This window comes from Phallusia mammillata, chromosome 7 (genome assembly GCF_965637545.1).
Source record: "Phallusia mammillata chromosome 7, kaPhaMamm4.hap1.1, whole genome shotgun sequence".
Lineage (NCBI taxonomy): Eukaryota > Metazoa > Chordata > Ascidiacea > Phlebobranchia > Ascidiidae > Phallusia > Phallusia mammillata.
In genome coordinates this window covers 12,078,051-12,100,175 of record NC_137258.1, presented here as the reverse complement: position 1 = coordinate 12,100,175, position 22,125 = coordinate 12,078,051, and the positions used below count along the sequence as shown (strand labels likewise).

General features: G+C 38.4%; 1 protein-coding gene across 1 annotated transcript; it reads left to right on the top strand.

Annotated features, from left to right (window-relative positions):
- Positions 1–299: 299 nt before the first annotated feature.
- LOC145238709 (uncharacterized) lies at positions 300–22,101 on the top strand. Its single transcript, XM_080101953.1, has 40 exons — positions 300–526; positions 751–853; positions 1,093–1,317; positions 2,005–2,190; positions 2,365–2,553; positions 2,694–2,879; positions 3,137–3,306; positions 3,532–3,697; positions 4,043–4,297; positions 4,834–5,018; positions 5,348–5,592; positions 6,197–6,425; positions 7,734–7,882; positions 8,002–8,252; positions 8,672–8,816; positions 9,086–10,057; positions 10,292–10,501; positions 10,572–10,753; positions 10,935–11,168; positions 11,314–11,503; positions 11,782–12,002; positions 13,483–13,676; positions 13,925–14,146; positions 15,090–15,269; positions 15,328–15,435; positions 15,722–15,925; positions 16,167–16,316; positions 16,498–16,723; positions 16,992–17,175; positions 17,730–17,934; positions 18,099–18,237; positions 18,425–18,597; positions 18,676–18,848; positions 19,017–19,292; positions 19,681–19,878; positions 20,122–20,246; positions 20,444–20,612; positions 20,811–21,077; positions 21,376–21,490; positions 21,575–22,101. The coding sequence occupies exons 2-40, from the start codon at positions 832–834 to the stop codon at positions 21,728–21,730; spliced, it is 8,076 nt and encodes a 2,691-aa protein (XP_079958079.1). The 5' UTR covers positions 300–526; positions 751–831; the 3' UTR covers positions 21,731–22,101.
- The last annotated feature ends 24 nt before the right edge of the window (positions 22,102–22,125 follow it).

Sequence of the window (22,125 nt, the reverse complement as noted above, 5' to 3'; positions counted from 1 at the left end):
AAAGGTATCAAATATGAAAAGATCATTTTTAGCATGTTTGCGGATAGTTTTAATTATTGAGCTCTTGGAAAAAAGCAAAGGTAGGAATGTATTATCATGATGATGTCATGCTTATGTGAAATTTGTTGAAAAAGCCTAAATAAGATTTTCAAATCTAATTTAGCATAAATATTTTTCTTGAAAAACCGTACAAAGACAGCAACACATTGTTGCTAAAAAATAAGCGTCGAAAAAAATGCTTTTAAAATCCTATTGTTTTTGTTTTCGATACATTTTGCTTTCTGATTTTTTAGCCACAAACATTCTTGTGATTTCGGGAAATCCCCCATCAGGAACCTTTGATAATGGTGGTTCACCTTCCGACATACTTGGCAAGTATGAAGAAGTGGAAGGTAAAACCGAGTTCCTTCAAATATCCCCGGATGAATTTAGGGGCTGGCATCACATCACCTTGCGAAGCGAAGTGTCAAATGTTTGGCACATTTTAGGAGATGACGAATATCCCGAGGGTAAAACATACATTCGGGTAAGCCGAAAGATTCCAATTATTTTGCTAAATGCAACACTTATAGGTTCTTGTTATCCATCTTATGTAATTTGTAACCGCCTGTTGAAGCACCGGTTTAAATACGCACCTCTTAACGGGCAGACGCCTCCTCCTTATTTTGGTACGCCACATATTTAACGGCTTAAAACTAAATGCACGGTATGTTTGTGGTTGTATGTCATCTTAAAACTTTTATTTTCCAGGTACAAGGAGCAAACGCTTTAACTCCTGTTGGTGGCCTCATTTTGTTTACGTTTGGTTTTCAACGCGTTGAAGCTTTTGAAATGACAATCCAGCAATTAGAAGGTTTTTTCCCAATTTTATCTAACACACTTTGGTTTTGCAAAGTGTCTTCTAGGCTTGTTGGATAATTTGTAGCGAATGAACCATAAAATTGACCAACGTCTGTTTCTACTTGCTTGTTTGTTTGTAAAAAAAATAAAACCATTTATGCATAAGAGCAGAATGTGTATAGGCCTACTAGGCAACTATATAATCATGATACGCAACAATACCTTCAAAATTATGAAACTTGTTTTTTGTAGACAGCAACGAAGGCACCTCTGCAAATGTAAACTCCATGTCTATGAACAATTGGAATGCAACAACTTTCGCTGGTGCTTCTTACATTCATACAAAGGAAGTCCTGTCGTTTAATGAAGCTCAGGGGGTTTGTTCCCAGCTTGACAGATACCTCGCCGCCCCAACAACAAATACGTCAAGAGAATTTGTCATCTCTTACATAGGAAGTGGACATACAGCATGGACCGGTACGTAAATATAAGACGTATTTTTTCCACACATCGTTCGCTTTTAAATCCTTCTGTCAAAGATAGCCTATTTGCTTCATACTGTAGTTTGATTAAAAAATAGGAAATCCAAATCCAACATAGGCTATTGAGCTTTATGTGGAAAAGATCATAAATATTTGCCTTTTGAAACAATTTCAACGATAAATATTCTTCTGTAGGTGAAAATTTCAATGTTTGTATCGCAATCATCTAGGGCAGGGTTCTTAACCAGGGGTGCACGCACCCCCAAGGGGTGCGAGAACTGGGGGTGCGGGGATGCTGAATCTTCAAGGTTGGTTAGGTCTATTCTATATAAGTACAAAAATCCAGGGGGTTGCGAAAATTGGTTGGTGATTTGAAAGGGGTGCAGCAAGGGAAAAAGGTTAAAAACCACTGAATGGTTTGTTTTAAAAATTGCAAAATCGTTCAAATATGCTATTTGCAGTTTTTATATGTAGGCCATACCGACATATGTTAAATATGCGATAAATAACCGCAGATAAGGTATTTCATGGACGTTGTGTTAAGGTAGCCTACGCCATGCTTTTCAGCTCAGATGTGAACTAGTAAACACTTTGACATAACTGGCAGCCCGTAATTGCTTTCCACACGTTTCTACCAAAGGTTATGATAATTTAAACACATGTTAACCTTATACCTCTTCAGGATTTTACCGAAGTGTGGAGAATGGAGTTTTGAAATGGCATGATTCTGTAAACGGAATTACGCACGAATTTGGGTCAACGCTTTCTCCTAATATCAGTAGGGCAGCAGGGTGTTTGTATCTAACATCTGATGGAGAATACAAAATGTCGGATTGCAATGTTTCCCGCCAGTTTGTTTGCCAAAGCGGTAAGTATTACACCGAACTTTTACCAATTTGGTAATATACGTCATCCCTTTTCATTTTATTTTTGCTACAAATTGTTTACAGAAATATTTCTAAAATAATTCCATGAGAAATATTTCCATAATTTAACAAAAGAACTTCCATAATTTTCAATTTTATCTTTTGTTTTTAAACAGATTCGTACCTATTTTGGAATGATCGCTGGGTTAAAACTTTTTCTTTGAAAAAAAACTACAACGAAAGTTTACATTTTTGTCGCAATCAACACGTCACAGGAAAACTCATCAGTGCATTGAAACATGAAGATTTGTTGGAAACGTTTAATTTCACCAAACTATTTAATTTCACCAACATGTATTGGACTGGTAAGGCATAAAACTGCTGATTTAATCACATTATATTACTATCTCGCCATTTTTGTTGATTTTTCATCTGACCAAAAAAACCTATACTGTTGAGTCACAATCCGAAGCCAGAGCAGTTAAATACGATTATTTTCTTCCAGACATTACACTGAATGTAGAAACACACGATTACACGTACAGTGACGGCTCGTTTCCTAAACAAACGCTTTGGGCAGCAAATGAGCCATCTGGTGGTGAATGTGTTGCTTTATACGAGGGGACTCTGCGCACAATGCCATGTGATTCAGAACTTGAATTTGCTTGTCAGTATTCTCCATCGGTGGGAGGTGATTTTGGACAGCTAGTCTTTTGCTTTGATAATTTTGCCCTCCAGCGGCAATTTGCAACTACTGGTCAATGCCAACGAGTTTAAACTTTTTAATGGTTGACAAACTTACGGGCTACAATGCTAGAGATTCTATTGCAATTAAAAGGCCCAAATTTGCTATTGTTGTTTCATTTGTATTGAAGATAAAAATAGTGATTTTAATGGATTGGAAGGTTTTGTGTTTCCACATGTAATTGTATTGGATGGTGTTTTCAGGAACATTGGGGTACACAAGTTACAAGGATACATATATTTGGGGCACTTCACAAATGTATACATTTAATGGTGGATTGAAAGTTTGTAAGGACAACGACCAAACTGTGTTTCGGGTTGTCGATGAGTATTCGTTGTCTCACGTTGTGTTTAAATCGCAAGAATGGAACAGGGTAAGTTAACTATGTTCAGATTTTCAGCACTTTAAAATGCGACAATTCAAAAGTTATACAAAGGTTTAAACATTACCAATACATACTATGCTTACATTTGAATTAAAAATGGACCACGTACATTATTCATTACATATACGGTGACATTTACCATGTCAAGTAGCAAACCTACTCATTGCTATCCGGCACCCATTAGCACTGTGGCCATGTTTCTTCTGTTTGTAGATTTGGCTTGAAATTTCAACATCGACAGACTTATCAAAGTTGTTTGATAATTTCGATAGTAGTGATTCCAACTCCAGCCAATGTATAATGATGATCAATGATTTGTACTTTCCTCATCTACATTGGAGCGATTGCAGCGAAATGGCCCACACGCTGTGTGTCTCACGTAAGAAATATATATAAATCCTCAGCACTTACGAATAAGAAACGCTGGCTCAAAACAACTTTATTGTTATTTCGGCCCTCCTGATTTTTTTAGAACCTAAGACATATTTTTGACATAAGAAAAACACTTGAACCAAAATGTAAAAAACACAAAAAGACCTCCCATCTTTACCTGTGTTTTAAAGGCTCGGAGAACAAATGCTAACTATTATTGCTATCATTTTCTAACCGATGTATGGACGTTGCTAAATTCTACAATTGTTTGTCAATGTATATTTATATTTCTTAATGTGCATTTCATTAAAACTCAGCGCGTGTGTGGTAAATTCAACAATTTTTACTGCAGGCCAAGAACACAGCGTTACGAAATTACTCGTCCCGACCTACTGTCCTTCACAGTACGTAGCTTATGCGGATGGGATTTGTTACGCTTATGTTTATGAACGCCTATCGTGGGATGTTGCCCAGCACGTCTGCCAAAAAACGGGGGCGTTAGCAAGAGTCGGCGACATAATCAAGCATGCCGGTGTAAATATGTTGCTTGGGTTGTTTGCCCATTTACGTGCAAATTACCCCGCATGGACCGGAATGTGCAGCACAGGTTGGGATCAATTAAATTTTCTAAGTTATGTATGTTAAAATTTTGCCCCTTTGCTGTTCTGTTAATTTTTAGAAATTGTACTTAAGATCGAAAAACACGAATACACTGTTGCTGCCAGGCATAATGTATCAACAAAATTTTAGCTCTTCCGGCAGCTTTTATTTTAATATGCCAACGTTTCGATGTCCCATACGAAACACCTTCATCAGGGCAATGATATAAATTGCAATTAAAATAAAAACTCCTGGAAGAGCTAAAATGTTGTTGATCGGAAAACATTTTTGTGTGTGTTTGGCAAGCCATAATGTAAAGAAGAAACACGCTGTTTGGTGTGTTTAATATACGGCACAAGTTTAGAATTTTAACGATTGTAATTCCTGAGTAATACAGCAACTATACGTGACATCAAAAATACCTATTTGCAGTTTGCCAACAGTGTTTTATTAAATGTGTGAAATTTAATTAAAACACCAACTGTAGTGTTCCAAGTTTCAATAAGTGCGTGACAAATGTCCTATCCCGTTTACGTGCTTTAGGTGGTCGCCAGTTTCGATGGGCGTCAGATGAGGATTTCGAGGGAATAGTTTTTGACACATGGATCCAACGTTCGTACTGTGCAGTCATGAAAACAAATCAGACACGGCCCATTCTAAACAGGATCGACAGGCAAAACTGGTTTAGGCGCAGACAATTCATATGTGAGGCGAAGGCGTCTACCGGGGTATAATAAATGAACCACTGATCCGATACGATTAGGCTTAGAAGCTTGAAGATGGCAAACTTTTTGTTAAGATCGTTAAGACCATTTGGAATAAAAAAGCAACCCCCTGGAGTGCAACCTATAAAATGTCTTAAAAACCTACCAATTTATGTCCGTAATTGAAGTTGTATACAACGGCGTGTTGCACATAAACTACTAAATATTGTATAACTTTTCTAAATTAAATTCTTTTAGCAGTTAGCCTACTTGTTTTCCTCAAAATCTATTTTGCTTTGACCTGCAAACATAAAACTAAACAGGAAAAAAATAACTTGCTTGATGAAAAACAGGAGTGGGAGATTGGAGAAACATTAGAGGAAGAGGTTGAAGCCAGCAAACAATTGTTTTCAAAAAGTTATTGTCCGGATAACCATGCTGGATTCGACTCAAAACCTGGTTGCTTCGGACTTTCCACAATAGAAACAACATGGCATGCAGCTTGTAGTAAAAACGGATTCGCAACATTTGAGTCAATTGAAGACCATCACACCATTGTTGATTTAGCGAAAAATGTCCACTGGTTTACACTCGACAGGTTGGTAAAAAGTTACTCACAAACCATGTTTACTTATTTTATGCCCTAATCCAGTGTCAACCTTTCGTGGGCCGTGCCCCTCTTTAAGTACACCTTAAGACCTGTGGCTCCCCTACCAAAAAAATTATGACAAACTTAACTAAGTTGTTAAGACCAGGCCCTATGGAAACTTTAACACGGGCACCACCATCAACTTTAAACGATCTTTTATTACTAGGAAATTAGGTCGACTCTCGAAACACAACAATATGTAATGGCAAATCAGGTTTAATCCCAAATCGAAAAATTGTGCTGGAATTCCGTACTAATTTCGAATTCAAACAAGTCGAATACAATAAAAAACAAGAAGACAGATCGTCACCCCTGGGGAGCCAGGGGCCCTGGCTGAGAACCACTGCTCTAATCCAAAGTTTTTGACTTCATAATTATTACAATTATAAATTCAAAACTGCTACATATTTGTTTAAAATAGTATTGTTTGTTACATTTCTTGCAGATGATATTATTTTGATGTATAAAAAAGAAACGTTTTGTTTTTAACTTTGGTTAATTTTAGCCTACCTTGGCAAGTCCAGCTTTTAGTTTTTACTCGATTTTGTAACAGAATATGGGTCGGTTTGTTGTACAATGGATCCACAACCACTTGGATAGGCGGAGACCGATTGACAACTGGTTCGTTTCGGGAAGGGAAGACTCCAGAAGGAAGTCAAACGTTATGTGTGTCTATTGACTATGAAGGTTATTTGATTGCTGAAGATTGCAACACAAACCTTCCGTCAATTTGTTTTGCCAAAGAGTGCTATTATCATACTGCAGCAAACTACGATGGAAAGGTATTTAGCATTTTTTGTGTATCTTGCATAAGTCCAGTTTGTATTTCTTTTCCTCCCTCTTTATAACGTCTCACATCTTTCTTATCTTTCACATTCTTTTGTTTTACGTGACATTGGTGCATGAACCAGTATGCGACTAATATAGCCGATTTGGAAGTTGTTTATTTGCCGAAACGTTTAAGCACAAAAGTATGTTGTGTAACGTCGGGTTGAGTCATTATACTTCTAAACAGATCCGTGCATGCTGTATAGCAGGGGTGGGCAACATACGGCCCGCGGGCCGGATCCGGCCCGCGACGGGATTTTGAGCGGCCCGCGGACAGTTTCCGGTCTTACATGATAATGTGGCCCGCGGCCACAGTCTGCCGCAATCCCCCATTACTTGCTTACTACGTCAAATTACAGTTGTAACGCACAGTAACGCTCCCCAATAGCAAAAAAAATTCCCGCCGTTGTTACCATTGCACCATACGTCCATTGTTACGACATAACTACCAACCTTAATTGTGTGTGTCCTACTTTAACGGTTTTCTTTGTTTCCACACGTATAGCCTAGTTCAGGCAGGGGTGGGGAACCTGCGGCCTAAAGGCCACATGCGGCCTTTCAGGGCACTAAGTGCGGCCTTCGATGGCAAAATACATTTTTAAGATGTTGATATAACCGAGTGCACCAGGTGCTGAAAAAAATAGACAGAAACGTATTTTTGACTTGATTGCAGATTATTTTTTGATTAGTTCCAGGGCAGCGGTTTTCAAACAAGACCCATGTGGTCCCATAGTGGTACATAAAGCGATTTCCATAGTTAGGACTACCAAAAACTCCAGGTTCAGCAATTTCTAGGTTAAATAAATCCTGAATGTTGTAGTGAAGATGAAAATGTAGTGAGGAATTTTAATTAGCTGGGACCGTAAGTCCTACAAACTACGAGGAAATAGCAAAACGACCATTCTGTAAGTCAAAAAGTTTGAACATCACTGCCCTTGGCCTGGGAAATAGTCTATGCGGCCTACACGAGTGTCGATAAATCGTTAAGTAGCTTTTATAAACAAAAAGGTTCCCCACCCCTGGTTTAGGTGGTCAAAAATCCGTTTTAAATCACTGGATAAATACGCGATTAATGTATCGATTCAGGAATCCGGCCCGCCAAGTACTTCATTTTCCCATATCAGGCCCGCCGACTGGAGAAGTTGCCCGCCCCTGCTGTATAGTGTTCCGACGTATATTTAAAAATGTTGCAAAAACAGTCATTGAACCCAACTGTCAAGGCCTAGCTAATTATTTGCAATTACTTATGAACTGCTACGCAGGTAAGTGTCACTGTGTCCGGATTGCCTTGTCAATACTGGAATTTGCAAACTCCACACCAGCACAACTATCCTGAAGAACAGCACAATTACTGTCGAGCATACGACGGCTACTTTGCACCATTTTGTCTCACCACATTGGACACAGTTCGGTAAGTGTACCACTGGCATAACCTCCCGTATTTGTTACAATCAGAACAGAGTAGACGACCACATTTAAGAAGCAATCTTACTCCACTACATTTGTTTGAGTTTTCGATCCTTCTTCCAGATACGAATCATGTGGTGTCAGGCGATGTCACACCGCGCAAACGATTGTGTCGCACAGTTTGGATCAGACTTATAACAGTGGTTGGATAATGAAAGACGAAGTTATGACTTGTCCGAATAATTACCCGCTCACTGGGTGTCGCTGTAGCAACGAACATTGCTTTGGAGTTGAGCTTCTGGATTTCCCGGAGCAAAACTCTTGCGTGATCCGATTTCGCCATGATTTAAACCAGTATGCCGTGGCAACAAAAGGTTAGTTGTTTCGAATAACTTGCCATGGTTAAATGCTTGTGTGTGCATATGGAAAAACAAACAGTAAATCAGGTAATAGTGTCTTTAGGTAAAATAGATGTGTTTCCACCTTCAAACTTTTGCTACTTCATAAAGCTAGTATCTTCATATGTGAAGAACAACCTTAAGTTTTCTTTACGTGAACTTAAATCGACATATTTCGTCCATAATTTAGTTTTTGTAATTGATATATAAATTGATATTCAACCGCGGAAACAAAATTCAAACGTAGCCAATACAAGTTGCATGTTGAAACTACATGTGTGCTTCAATTATATTTTCTATAAAACGGAATAACTTTATTGGTACGTAAACTGTCTAAAATTACAAAACGTGTCCATTACTGTTGAAAAAACTAATTCTAAATACTGTGTCTTTAGGGAAATTGTTTTGTCGCGAAACTACCCAAGACATCTTCACCAGAACCATCATCACATTTAACAATGAGGTAAATTACATCACATGTCCACCACTGCTCTCATTGGTTGGTTGTTTTGCTGTCGATCCATCAAGCGACACCGTTCGGTAGGTTGGTTTGAAAGGTTATTTAAATTGCAATGTTTGATTTTTAGGATTAAGTTAGATAAAAAAAAAAGGTTTCTTGAAAAGTAACAATCTTTTTCTGCGAAAAAAAACATAAGATCCGTTCTGTGTGATAAGGAAAGTCATTGTAACGTTAAAATGTGGGGTCAGCAATTTAGTAGTTTAAACACGAATGTCTTCAACATTATCTCATAATTTTGCTATTGCTCAAGTTCATAAGTTAGCCCCTTTCCACCTATATTATTTCATAGATCGGATTACGGTGCTGCTATCAGCTCGTGGAAAAATTGCTTTGTGAGTCCAGGATCCGAGAACGCTTTAACATCAGCCGTGTGCCTTGATACTCGTCCACTCTTCGCCTACCAATCAGGTGTAAATGGGATTATGAGTACTGGAGCTGTTGAATTTCCTGTCACAGACACCAGATCATATATTTCCATCACCAACAACCGGTTCAATAACATTTGCATGTGGCTAAAGACAACTCAGATCGGTACTTTGTTGTGGATGGCTGAAGACGGTATGGTTCCAGTTTTGGCCATCACAGAAACTAACACCGTAAACGTCAGCGTGTTTGTTGCACCAGACGGAAGTGTGGTTCCTTTTGATTCCAGTGTTCTTCTTGATGGTCACTGGCACTACCTGTGTGTGGTTACAGGATCAGAGAATGATGCAAACTCGTTGTGTAAAGTGCTAGTGGATGCCAAAGATGTTGCTGAGACAAGTGGACAATTGCCGTGTACATTGAATAACAATTTTTCTGGTCACGTGATCATAGGTTCGAGCGATGCTCTGTTACCACAAATTCAGTACAATAACGGAACCAACGTGGTCGCTCGACTGAAAGCAGTTACAGTTGACAATTATGTTGGGGTTTTCGGCAAGCAACTAGTTGGCATGATAAGTGACATTTATGCCACCAACTCGACTCTTACAACGTTGGAAATAACAGATTTGCAGTTCTCCTGTTTTCACAACAATGAACCTCCACTTAATTTATTATCAAGCTCTGTTAGTGCGAACGGCATCGGTAACTTAAGGAAATTGCAAGACGTGAATTCGTGTCTTACCACTATGGATCGACTTTCTGTTACCTTGCAAGTAAATTCGGAATACAGAGGTGGAATTATCACAACTAATGTCACATTGTCCTATGACTACTTTGCTTTCACGCAGTTTGACGTCAGTTCTATAAGCTTCCTCGCAGGCTATGGAAAAACAGGGTAAGTCATTTGTAATTGGTTCACTTGAGTCTCGCATTGTCTTCAAGTTGTTCTCCTTTTTTGCATTTTTTCTGGTCTGGTTATGTGGTTGATTTTAAGGGTATATGTGACACGTATTAGTAGTCAACCATGTCGGTTAAAACGTAACGACCTGTATATTGTTGTGCAACCTTTATCTTTGTTTGTTTTGAAGTTCGTAGAATTGCGATGTTTATTTTGTCACTTGTATTTTAGATCGAATCAGAACCAGGCCCTTTTAAGCCGCACACTTACACCAGTTCAAAATCCTGAAGATATTTTATTGTTGATACATGACGCTGAACCTGGTACCTCGTACACTGTGATTGTTTTTGCCGAACCTTCTGCCAGTCATCTGCCTAAATTAATTACCGCGCAGGAAAGCAGCATTGTAATAATCCCACCAGATGCGGCCATAAATGTCAGGTGAGCGATCAAAAGTCTATGATTTTTTGTTTCGCAGTTTTAATGTTAAAAACTGTTTTTTTTTTGAAAGATCTGAAGTGCCGCTCGATGACATTTTGCTGCCCGGAATGGACGTCATTGCATGGGATCCGCCACTACGCGGCGGGGTGGAGCACTACAAAATAGCAGTGTCCGCCGTTGATGAGGACGGGGATGACCTATTTTTAAACCAAACGTCAATAAGTTCCGATATGCATCGCGCCTATTATATAGGTATGGCATTGGACGATTTATTGCTAAAAAATATATTGGGGATTTATTTTCAGTTTACAGTACATTTTCAACAGACGTTAACACATGTTGCTCCTTAAAATGTTTTGATATTGGTAATTGTGGTCTTAAGAGAATGTTTCTCCGAGTTAAACACAAATTTACCAATTCTATTTATCTACAGAAGCAGAAACTTTGGTGCTGCTACCGGGCCAGCGATATCGCGTCGATATCACAACTGAATTTCATAGCGCCCTGGGTCCAGCAATTCCTTTGTATGGAAGAACGCAGCCATACACAGCCAACATAACTTCTTTTAATAATCTCACAACACAGTCGAAGGAAAAAACTGCCCTTCTGATGAGTTGGACAATTGAAGGTGACGAATTCGTCGACTTCTACAATATATCAGCTTCAGGTGAGGCCCTTGCCATAAAATTGATGTTGGATTTGACTACCAAAACTATTAATTATGTGTTGTATTCTTCTGCAATCTGACTCTCATATTACTTTCTAAAATTTGTGCAGAAGCTAAATTAACTAATATTTTTGTTCACGTGCAGTTTCAAATTCTGGATCAACTGAGTACCACATAGTGGATTCACATCAACGAAAGTACAACTTTATCGAGCTACGTCCAAAAACATTTTACTGGTTCCGTATAGCTGCAGTAGCGGGCGACAAAATTGCAACATCCAACTCAGTCCTCGTCAAAACGGGATTAGCAAAAGGCTTGCAACTAAATATAAAACGGTGAAAAGTTATATAATTAGTATCTTGAAATAAAAGAATGTGATATGTGCTTCGGCCCGAAATCGTCACGCGCTGATTACAAACGATCCCAGTTGCGGATAATATTTACTCAACTCTATTTGAATAAGAAATGAGGATGCCATTAAAGCGGCGAAATCGATATAATTCATATTACATCGCATAACGAAAAACACAGACTGATTTAAGTTTACTAAAAGCTTAGGTTTAGTATGTGTTGATTTCAGTAACACAGCTTACGTTATACGATTCCTGTTTAGAATTGGCACCACAACTATTTTTGTCGAGTGGGAAGTGGACAATCAATGTTACATGTATCAGATGTTTGTGGAAGTTTTAACATCAATTGAAGGATCTTACGACATTGCTGGTTGCACCGAAGCTTCCCGCAGTGAACCGATATTAGCAACAATTTACTGCGACCGGCACACTCGGCAGTATATGAAATGGAAAAGTGTTAATTTAACTGTTTCTGCAACAGGTAAACGAAAATCGCTTTTGATGTAAACCATTGTATTGGACTGAAAAATCAGTTGGCACGAATCAGAAAATCACCCCAAAGTGAAAATGCTTCGTTTATTTAACAGACACGGTTGCAAGAAGCAAAGGCGATGCGGCTTGGTAGCTTACCCTAGGAAATCCTGGGATTTTTAAACCTATTCCCAGATTTTTTTCCTTAAAAAAATCAGAGGGAGGACAGGGGTGCAGCCCGTTCGCGGCACTTTATGTCTATAAATTAAAATCGGAAATTTTTATTTTAGCAATCGTACTTTAGCCAGCATTCCTATAAGCATTGCTTTAAAGTTTTATATTACAAAGGTATGCTTAAATCGTTGGGCCCTGCCCATATTTGTTCTGCTTGGTTGTGAAGTCTTAGTATTGCGAAAATGTAAATGTTTCTTGTTGTCGTGAACAAATAGCAAACTTGGGGATAACTGTGGCATAGGCTACATAAACTATAATTGTCGAGTTAATCTTGAACGATTAATTTTTTTTTTCAATTTTAAAGCAATTAAATCGCTCGTTTGTAACGCGCAGTCCGCGACCACGTCCTATGGCAGTGTTTCTTAACCTTTTTGGGATGTTTTCCCACTAAAGCAGGGGTTCCCAAGGGGTGCGAGAACTGTTCCTAGGGGGTGCGGGGATGCTGAATCATTAAGGTTGGTTAGGTCTATTCTATTTAAGCAATTACAGAAGGGGGAGCGAAAATTGGTTAGTGATTTGAAAGGGGGTGCGAAAATTGGTTACTGATTTGAAAGGGGTGCAGCAAGGAAAAAAGGTTAAGAACCACTGCACTAAAGTGAATCACCAAGTTCGAATTTCCCACTCTGTTATTTTTATGATGAATTTTGTGCCCTACATTAACAAAAAAATTATTAAATGATTGAAACTATTTTGTAAAGCGGCTTGGTTGGGACCTTAAAGGCTTACTGCAATCCTATTTAGTTTGAATAGTGCTTCAGTGAGAGAGTAAAATAATGTGGAATATTGAAGAATCTTCTCTGCTTGCAAAACTCAAATATTGCATCACAATCAACATAGACAGGCATTTATTAGCGAACAATAGCAAAGTCATTAATACTTTCAGACATGTCTGTGATGTAACAAACGGCCTTTGGATTTTTATCCGTCTGGTAAAACTAGGTGAAATTAATCTATGTTGTTACGAAAAAAAATGCAGTAAATTACCTTTCAACGTTTAATTCAAAGCCGGATTCGATCCACATGACCGAGTTTGGTTACTCCTGACTTACATGATTCCCCTCTAAATACGTTAAATTTCCCACCGGTTAAGAACCACTGTCCTATGGGGACAGAAATTCGCCACCTCGTCACCACTAAAACATCGAATCTACATATCAGTTACACACATGACAAAAACACGTTAATGTGGAAAACTTTTGAATAGTTTTGAACTGAGCACAGACCAGAGAGACGATGAAATACCAATTTATCTTCAGGTTGTGTGTACCAGGCCTTGCTTCGTGTTTATCACACTTCACAGCCGGATGTGGTCGCTTCAGAAGTTGTTTCCCAATTCACTGTCCCTTCAGTGTTGACTGGAGTAAAGGATTTGACGATTACTGGTGCAGAACAAAATCTGGAAATCTCATGGTCTGCGTCTGATCCGGCAGAGCTGGTTGACAGATATAAGGTAATACTTTACTAATTGCTTGTCTTGCTGGTAAAAACGGCTCATATGTTTGTTCGTCCCGTTCTTAAATTGTATCCTTGAAAAACGCTAACTTATCAAATCATTCGGGTTTTTGTAAGCAAATGAGCAATAATTGTAATTTTTAATTCTGGTTAATCCTTTAAATATTATTATACTAAGCCAATTTGTTTAATTTAGTTTTATTTGATTATTTACTATAGCATTATTAAAAGCTAATGTTTTTCCAGGTGTCGGTTTTCACGAGACGAGACCTTCCTCCAGTTAAGGAGAGGTTTATTTTACAACCTTCTATAAATATCGCTAGTTTGGAAGCGGGTCGCCTGTATTACGTCAAAGTTTTTTCAATTCGTGGTGCAGAAGAAAGTCCCGAAATTTGGAAAAACGCCTGGACAAGAAATTTCGGATCGGAATCAATCTATGAGTGGTCGAAGTGGACAACCTACCAACCTGTGTGTATTGATAAAAAAATTGTTAAATGTTAAACCTATATAAGCTTTTAGTTACAATTAAATAGAACAACAAAATGCAAATCATCATTTGACACCAAACCATTGAATTTCAACATATTGAATGGATATAATGCAGTAGTTCTCAAACTGTGCGTCGCGACGCCCTGGTGCGTCGTTTCAATTTTCCAAGGGCGTCGCAGAATAGTTCCGTTTCGTGGTTATTTGTTGTTGTATCAATAAACACAGCTTTAATAATAAGTTTTCTCATTAACTTTTATTTGCTGGTGCGTCGCAAGTCCACAAAACTTTTCCAGACGCGTCGCAACAAAAAAAGTTTGAGAACCACTGATATAATGGATATAACCTATATGTTCAAACTAACTTATTCGCAAGTTCTATAATTTCCTTCATCAAAAAACACTTGTCACGTAAAACTGTAATTCCGTACCAATATTGCGCACAAAATACAACTGAATGAAGTGTGAGAACCTGAAATAATGATTTCTATGTTAAAGTCGCATTTTCGCCCAAAATGTGACGAGACGTTGTCATGACTTTAAAAATGGTGATTTAAATGTTTGCGCGACGTGTATGCCATGTCGTGGAGTGTGTGCGCGTTGCTGATCCTTCTTGAAACGAACGTGATTAAGATATGTGCCGGCTCATTGTGCGCTGTGGTGTGAGCGTTGATCTGCTGTCCTGATTGAGCGGTTTTGTTTGTGTGTTCAAGGCTACAAAAAAGAGAGAAAGGAATATGTATTGCCAAAAATCAGCGCAATAATACCTACACTTTAGCTAAAAGGGAAGTGCAGATAAGCGCCGTGTTAACAACTGCACTACAGCTTCCGGATTATCGGAAAATCCAGTTAATCGCATAAAAAACTTTACCAATTGGTTAAGCGGTTAACCGCATTTATATGTACGATCAAATTCTTGTGTTTAGTGTGCAACGTCATGTGGTAACTCAACGATGGTACGTAGACGTATCTGTGAGGATCCGTCGGGATTGTTGGTCCCTAACCAATGCGACGGAAAGTCTTTGGAGGACGAAACAGTCATTTGTTCAAACCTTTCAGCATGTCCTATACACGGCGGCTGGTCCCAATGGAGTGATTTTACACAGGTCAGTTTGTACACTGCATACTAAATAGGATATGTTAAAGATTATTTTTCATTTCCAGTGTGGTGCGACCTGTGGTTACAGTGAAGTTATTACGAGGAACAGAAGCTGCAACAGTCCCACTCCGTCAGAGGGAGGATTTCCTTGTGCAGAAAACAAAACATTTGACGTAAGTGGGTTTTATAGTCTTGCTGGGAGTTAAGAATCCCAGATTACTAAAACCACACTCTTTCGGTTTTCTATCGTAAACCTGTTTTTTTATCCAAATACTATATAGACAACGTTTTATATGGATATTCGGTTTTGTCCCAGAGTGTTTGATTGTACGGAGATTTGTCCGTTTCCATAAACATATTTAAATCTTTCCTAGCAAACGGAACTTGAAGTGTTTCCATTTGTTTCAAACTCAAAGTAAATTACTTGTTTTCACTATTTTTTTTATATTCCCACGACAGATTGACGTCAGATCATGTCCAAACGTACCCTGTCCGCTCATGGGATCCTGGTCTTCCTGGATGACGCCATACGCCTGTAGTAAATCATGCGGAAATGGAACACTGGTCAGAACAAGGCGTTGCGAAAATGTTCAAAATGACACAAGCGAAATACCGACTTGCCCGGGATTGTCACATGAAGAAGTTGTATGTAATGAACGAGAAGTAAGCAGACCTCATTAATTGCACCGGGTTATTGTAGTAGGATGGTTGGTTGTGCAAAGTGTGGACTTTGAGATACAAAAAAGTAATTCAATCTACATTATAGTAACTCGCGAAAAAATATTTATGTGGCATAAGTGGAGCGCGTACATTTGCTTTGGTGGTTATCAAACCGATTTGCCAATAATTTGGTTAAGACATAGTATTTGTATATTAGATCCTAAACTAATGTTGCACTGAGCAGTGTCCAATTGATGGTCAGTGGTCAAACTGGATGTCCTGGATTCCAGCTGTGATTCCTTGCGGTGCGAGGAACTCGAGCAGAATAAGATTGTGCAACAACCCGGCACCAAGCAACGGGGGCAAACTGTGTGGCGAAAACAAAAGTACAGAGGTAGAATATTATAAAATATCAAAACAGTTAGTAACAAATATGAGTCTCAGTTTAAAAATATGAGTCTCAGTAATTACTAATTACCGTGGAAAATTTTGGGCGGCCGTTAATAACTAGTCACATTTGCATTCGCGCATTTTTGCCAAACTCAAAACAAAGTAGTTCTTTTCTATAACAACAGACTGAATGGAGAAGATTGTTGGGGCTATCTCCGTGCAAATCAGACTGGCACTGGGGCGAATGGAATTTATTTACACCTTGTTCTGTCACTTGTGGCGAAAACCGTGGTACTAGAACTCGAACTCGCCAGTGTGTTTGGAAAGATCAGGAATTCCGGGAACAATTTGTTTGCGAAGAATCCGAGGAGCAAGTTGTTTACTGTCCGGATACGCCCTGTCCACTTGATGGTACTGTGATTTCCGTTTCTAAACACAATTTTTATTGAAAGATTCATGATTCGCATGATCATTAACGTACAAGTTGATAAGTGTTGCTTAAACTGTAATTTGGCAGCTATGAACAACACACTCTACTGCTCTTTTATCTTTAGTCTGTAAAACATGCGTATTGTTAAAACATTATGCAGAGAGCCTTAGTTTCTTCATTATTTGTTGTTCGTTTCTCTATTATTTGTTGCATTCGTGTGTTGCTTTTCATTTTTTGCATTTTCTACAGGCAAGTGGGGTACTTGGCAGCCCTGGTCACCATGCTCAGTCAGTTGTGGTTCAGGAGTTCGGTATAAAATTCGTTTTTGCGATGATCCTGCACCACGTGCAAGTGGTTTGTTATGTCCTGGAACTGGGAAAGATTCACAATCAGTCGAAGAACTGTGCAAAGCAAGAAATTGTCCACCAGACCGGTAGGTTTTCAAGGGCAACGGTGGACTTTTTTGCATAAAGCAAATAAATCGACAATCGCTACACCAAAAGCCGTTTTCTAGAAAGTTACGCTTTTTGTAGGTCTATTTTTTTATCTCTATTGACAGCATAAAGGTTTTCGGATATCTACCTCAGAGTTCCTGAAAAATTCGCGGGCCTGAAATTCGAACCCGAACCAGGCCTGAACCAAAAAGTGCAAGCCCGAATCCCGAACCCGAATCATTTTTGGGAAGCCCGTTTAGGCCCAAAAGTTTGATTGACAGGCCTATACTAAAGAAGACATGCATAACGGGCAACAGCCAAAGCCAGACGTTTAGAGCGATTGGGTATTAGGTAATATCCGGCAACTAGCTACTTAGCTAGGTAATCTATATTTAAAAAAATACTGACACAGAATGTGAAGTAAGGCCCGAATCAAGTCCGTTTGTTAAAAATACAAGTCCTAAACCGAACCCCACCCGAAAAACCCGGCTCGTCTTACAAATCTGATCCACCTCAGGACCACTTCTTTACGCAAGCGCATTTTCGTTATCAGATATCGTTCTGCATCCTGGTCGGCGCCACATTGCCCGAGAGAACGAAGTGGACGAAGCAAGTTATGGTGGGAGGTCGAACACGCTGGAAGGTCACAGAATCAGAGTTGTCCTTTTCCCACCGTTGGCACAGTGTGGAGAAAATGTTCGCAAAATCAGCTGTGGATGAAAGAGGATCTCTCAGGCTGTGTTTTACCGGCTTTGCGCGTAGGTTTTATAAGCTTATTTTGTGTTTTTTTCGCAATGTAAAATTTTTCTGTACCAATTCACGCTGACACTTGCGTAAACGTTAAACAAGAAACCAGAGTGACACAAATTAAGTATGTGATTTGTACAAATTGATGTATGCAAAAACATTCGTTTTGCGACAGGACATTTGGGAGATCATCGGTTCGCGATCACCGAATCAAATAACATTTACGGAAGTTACGGACCGAATTCTCCGTATGTTGTCGGAAGATGCTGATGGAAAAACTCTTCAGACGAGCGGCGACATCGCAATTATTCAGAGTATGTTTTTTTTATTTCATTTGTTACCTTAGTTAACAATATATCAACATACGACGACGTAAAATGATATCTAGCCTTAAAACAAAATTATTTTTATTTTTAATATCAATTTGTTTTCTTCACATTAAAAAAATAATACCGTACCGGTTTCTGTCTCAAGTGCTAACTTTGTGTGTAAACTTTGCAGGAATGTTGCGCAGACTGTTGTCATGGAGACCCAATCAATTTGAAAACGTTCTACGGAACGAGAAACTTGACCATCTCAGCCAAATCACGTCAATTACACAACGTTTGTTTCAATACAAATACGCACGTTTGTGGAACGACTTTGATGTAACTTCTCTCCTGACTGGCATTCAGGTACAAATACAAACACGAGGGGAAATTACCAGGCAAAACATTTTTGTTAAAGAAGTAACTGTATTTTTGTGGCCACAGGATTACTTTGCAATCATAGATGAAGCTGCAACTGACGGTTTGTCAAACCTAAATCCACAATCCTATGACGTATATCAGACAAGTTTTACGTCAGAAGTACATTTAACATTGAAGGTGGTACAGAAAGCCCACAATGCACTGCGATATCCTGATGTCGACAGTTCCCACCTCAGGTTATAGCTATTTCAGATTTGTTATTTCAGAAAAAAAAAGTTAATGTAGTTTGATAACTATCTTACTTCTCATCAATCTTTGCGAAATTTTGTCAATGATTACAAAATATTGGTTGATTGGTTTTTGGTTGAACGACTAATGACATTTTTTGTTTAACTTTTTCTTAGTTTTGACAAAAGTTACATAGAAATACCCACTGACGTGCTGTCCGCACATGATGACGTCAACACAACCATGTATGTTTCCATGGTGAAATACGACGATCCCGACGAATTGTTTAGTTCTCTGCCAATAAACAGCTTGACCGGCAACGAAGGTCACCTTAGTTTTAATGGCAGAAAGTTAAACAGTGCCTTGGTCGGAGCTCAACTATATGTCAATGACGAATTGACAAATGTACATCGGCTAAAAGGATACGTCTACATGACGTTTTACCAAAAGAGGTAACCATTAAACTGCTAACTGTACACACACACACTATTATTACTTCGTCTTTTAAAAAGGCGCGGGTTTTATAGATTGACAACAGCCTTGTCTGTAAGTTGAGTAACACAAGTGTTTAATTTCAACCTTTTTTCACGTTTACATTCAAACTAATGACGATAAAACGTTTTTTTACAACAGTATGATTTAAAATCGTGTTACAAAAGACTACATACAAACTCAGGAACACTATACACGGACTTGAAAAGTAGTTTAATGCAAAAACATGCACTGATGATGACAACAGAGATTGTCGAAACGTCTGAACGATGTTTTCTATATACACCACTACCTTGGCAGTAATGTTTGTGATTAAACTACATACAAACTTTTATCTAACTTTGCTAGAAAACTTGAGGATCCCCTGTGTGTGTTTATTGATTTAAAATCAAGCGCTGGGATATTCAATGACGATGGTTGCGAGATCTGGCGCATCCGGGACGACAAGATAATTTGCCGATGTAATCATCTCACCACATTTGCTTTGCTGAGTCATGATTACGTCGATGACGACTTAATTGCCAAGAATGAAACACAGAAATTCAAGTCAGTAAATCAGTTCAACGTAAAAGCCTTGTATAGGTACCTTTAACACATAACGGATTTAGAAATGTGGTATGTTTTGGCAATGTTGAGTAATTTTTATTCCCAATACAAGTTATAATGAAACTTGTCATGTTGCTGAACATGCATTTTGAATACGTGCTGATGACATGGTCGCTAACTTAATCATTAATAATTGTAATGCAATCGAGTATTTGTGCCAAACGCTGCATGTTTGTTTTTCAGGTCGCTTTTAGCCACGATTGTGTACTTTTGCATTGCGATGTTGTTTCTCTGCATCGTACTGCTGTTCTACCCGAAAAACATTCCATTTGCTAAGACTTTTATCTCATTAAATAACCTTTTGGCTGGTACGTTCTCACCTAATGTGTTCTATATAGGTTTACAAATTCATTTGGTTCAACATCTTGTGTGCATTTAATGTCGACCTACATCACAAGTATTGTAATATTTTTACAATAATATTAAACTGTTTTTAACCAAACGTGTCCACATGTAACAAAAATATTTGTTTTGCGTATATGATAAAGTCTCGTATGTTTTTCAGCCATGTGCAGATTTGTTACTATTCTACTGATCCTTAAGTTGACACCAAGTGGGATAATCTGCTTGAGTACACTTTGCCTTTATTCATACTTCAGCACAGTTTGTGTGACAACCTCTACCATGCGATTCCTGGATATCTACATAAAGGTCAAAAGTTCCCAAGACGACGGGTACGTGTTTGTCCTTCAAAAAGTCGTACTTTTGTTGTGGAAGAGAACCGAATCAACAAGTGTTTTAAAAACCGTGACCTTATCTGGCCAAAGTTTGCTTTATAGCAAAAACTGTGATTTGATGTTCATTGGCATTATAGGACTTGTACGTGTGTACTTTAGGAAAAACTAACTAGGCATAAGCATTGTTTTTTTCAGTAAACGTCCAAACTTCAGCGTTGTATGTTGGGGTCATTCTTTACTGGCCCCCATCAACGTCGCACTACTTTACGTCTTGTATGACGGCGAATTTGACTTCAGTAACCGGTTTCTTCTCACCTGCGAACAACTTTTTGGTATCCAGCTCCTATCTGTGTCAATGTTGGGATATTTTGTTGTGTCGCTTTTTAATCTAGTTATGATTGTGGCAACTTGTCGGGCTTTCTACAAAGAGGAGATCTATATCAATCCTAAAGATGCTATACGGTAAACCTTTCGTTTCAGAACATTTACTTTCTTACAACGTATTTTTTGATGGAAGACGACATTAAAATTGGAGCGATATTACTGGATTCCCAATATGAAAACAGTTGATTACTGGATTCCCAATATGAAAACAGTTCAAACCTATTTTAAATTATTAACTTTAAATTGTAAATAACTAGCTTGTAGCTAATGATGTGAATGACACATAATACATCGCCTAACAAAAGCATCTTCTAAACCTTGTACTGTTCTAAACTTTTATAAATATGAGTAACGTCTTTGACCTTGTTTTTAACAGATTCGAGAAGCAGATTTGGCTACATGGGTTTTCTACTTTGTTCATTGCCTTATCTGTCGCTTCATCCATTCCCATTTTAGTGACAACATACCCTGCCCCTGATTACCCAATGCAGGTTAGAAAAATGACAGGACTTGATGCTTTTCAGCTCAATACAGAACATGTTTTAAGGTGCTTACGATTTTTGTAATTATTCCAGGTAATATTTTCTGTGTTTTCTGTGTTGGAAGTAGTCTACGATTTGTTCAATGAAACTTGGATGAACACCGATGTTCGACTTTTCTACCGAAGAAAACTCGGCTTTCCAACTCGAGTAAAGATGTTGTCTCGTGCACAAAGCAATTTATATGATTAGTTTAGACCGTCACAAAAATATATGACATGATTCAAATATTGCATAAACTGCAAAGTGATGTGTTACCGACATAACATTTTTTTCACATAAAGTAACATTCGTGTAACTCCTTGTTAACTTGGTTAACCTTCAAACCTTTTGTAAACATTGTCTTCGAACCACTGTATTTACACCATTCGATAGGTTGCCCTTTTGGTAAGCTAATGTTTAATTTTGCACGAAGACTCTGATGGCCAATGCAAATACACCACTGCATTTCGGCCTTTTTTTCAAGAATTTTATTGCATAAACGAATTTTTTACTTTTTAACAATTGTATTGCATTCGTAGATTCACGTTTTGTACTCACATAAAGTCACAGTAAATTACAAATTATTGGTGTTAAATTGAAAAAAA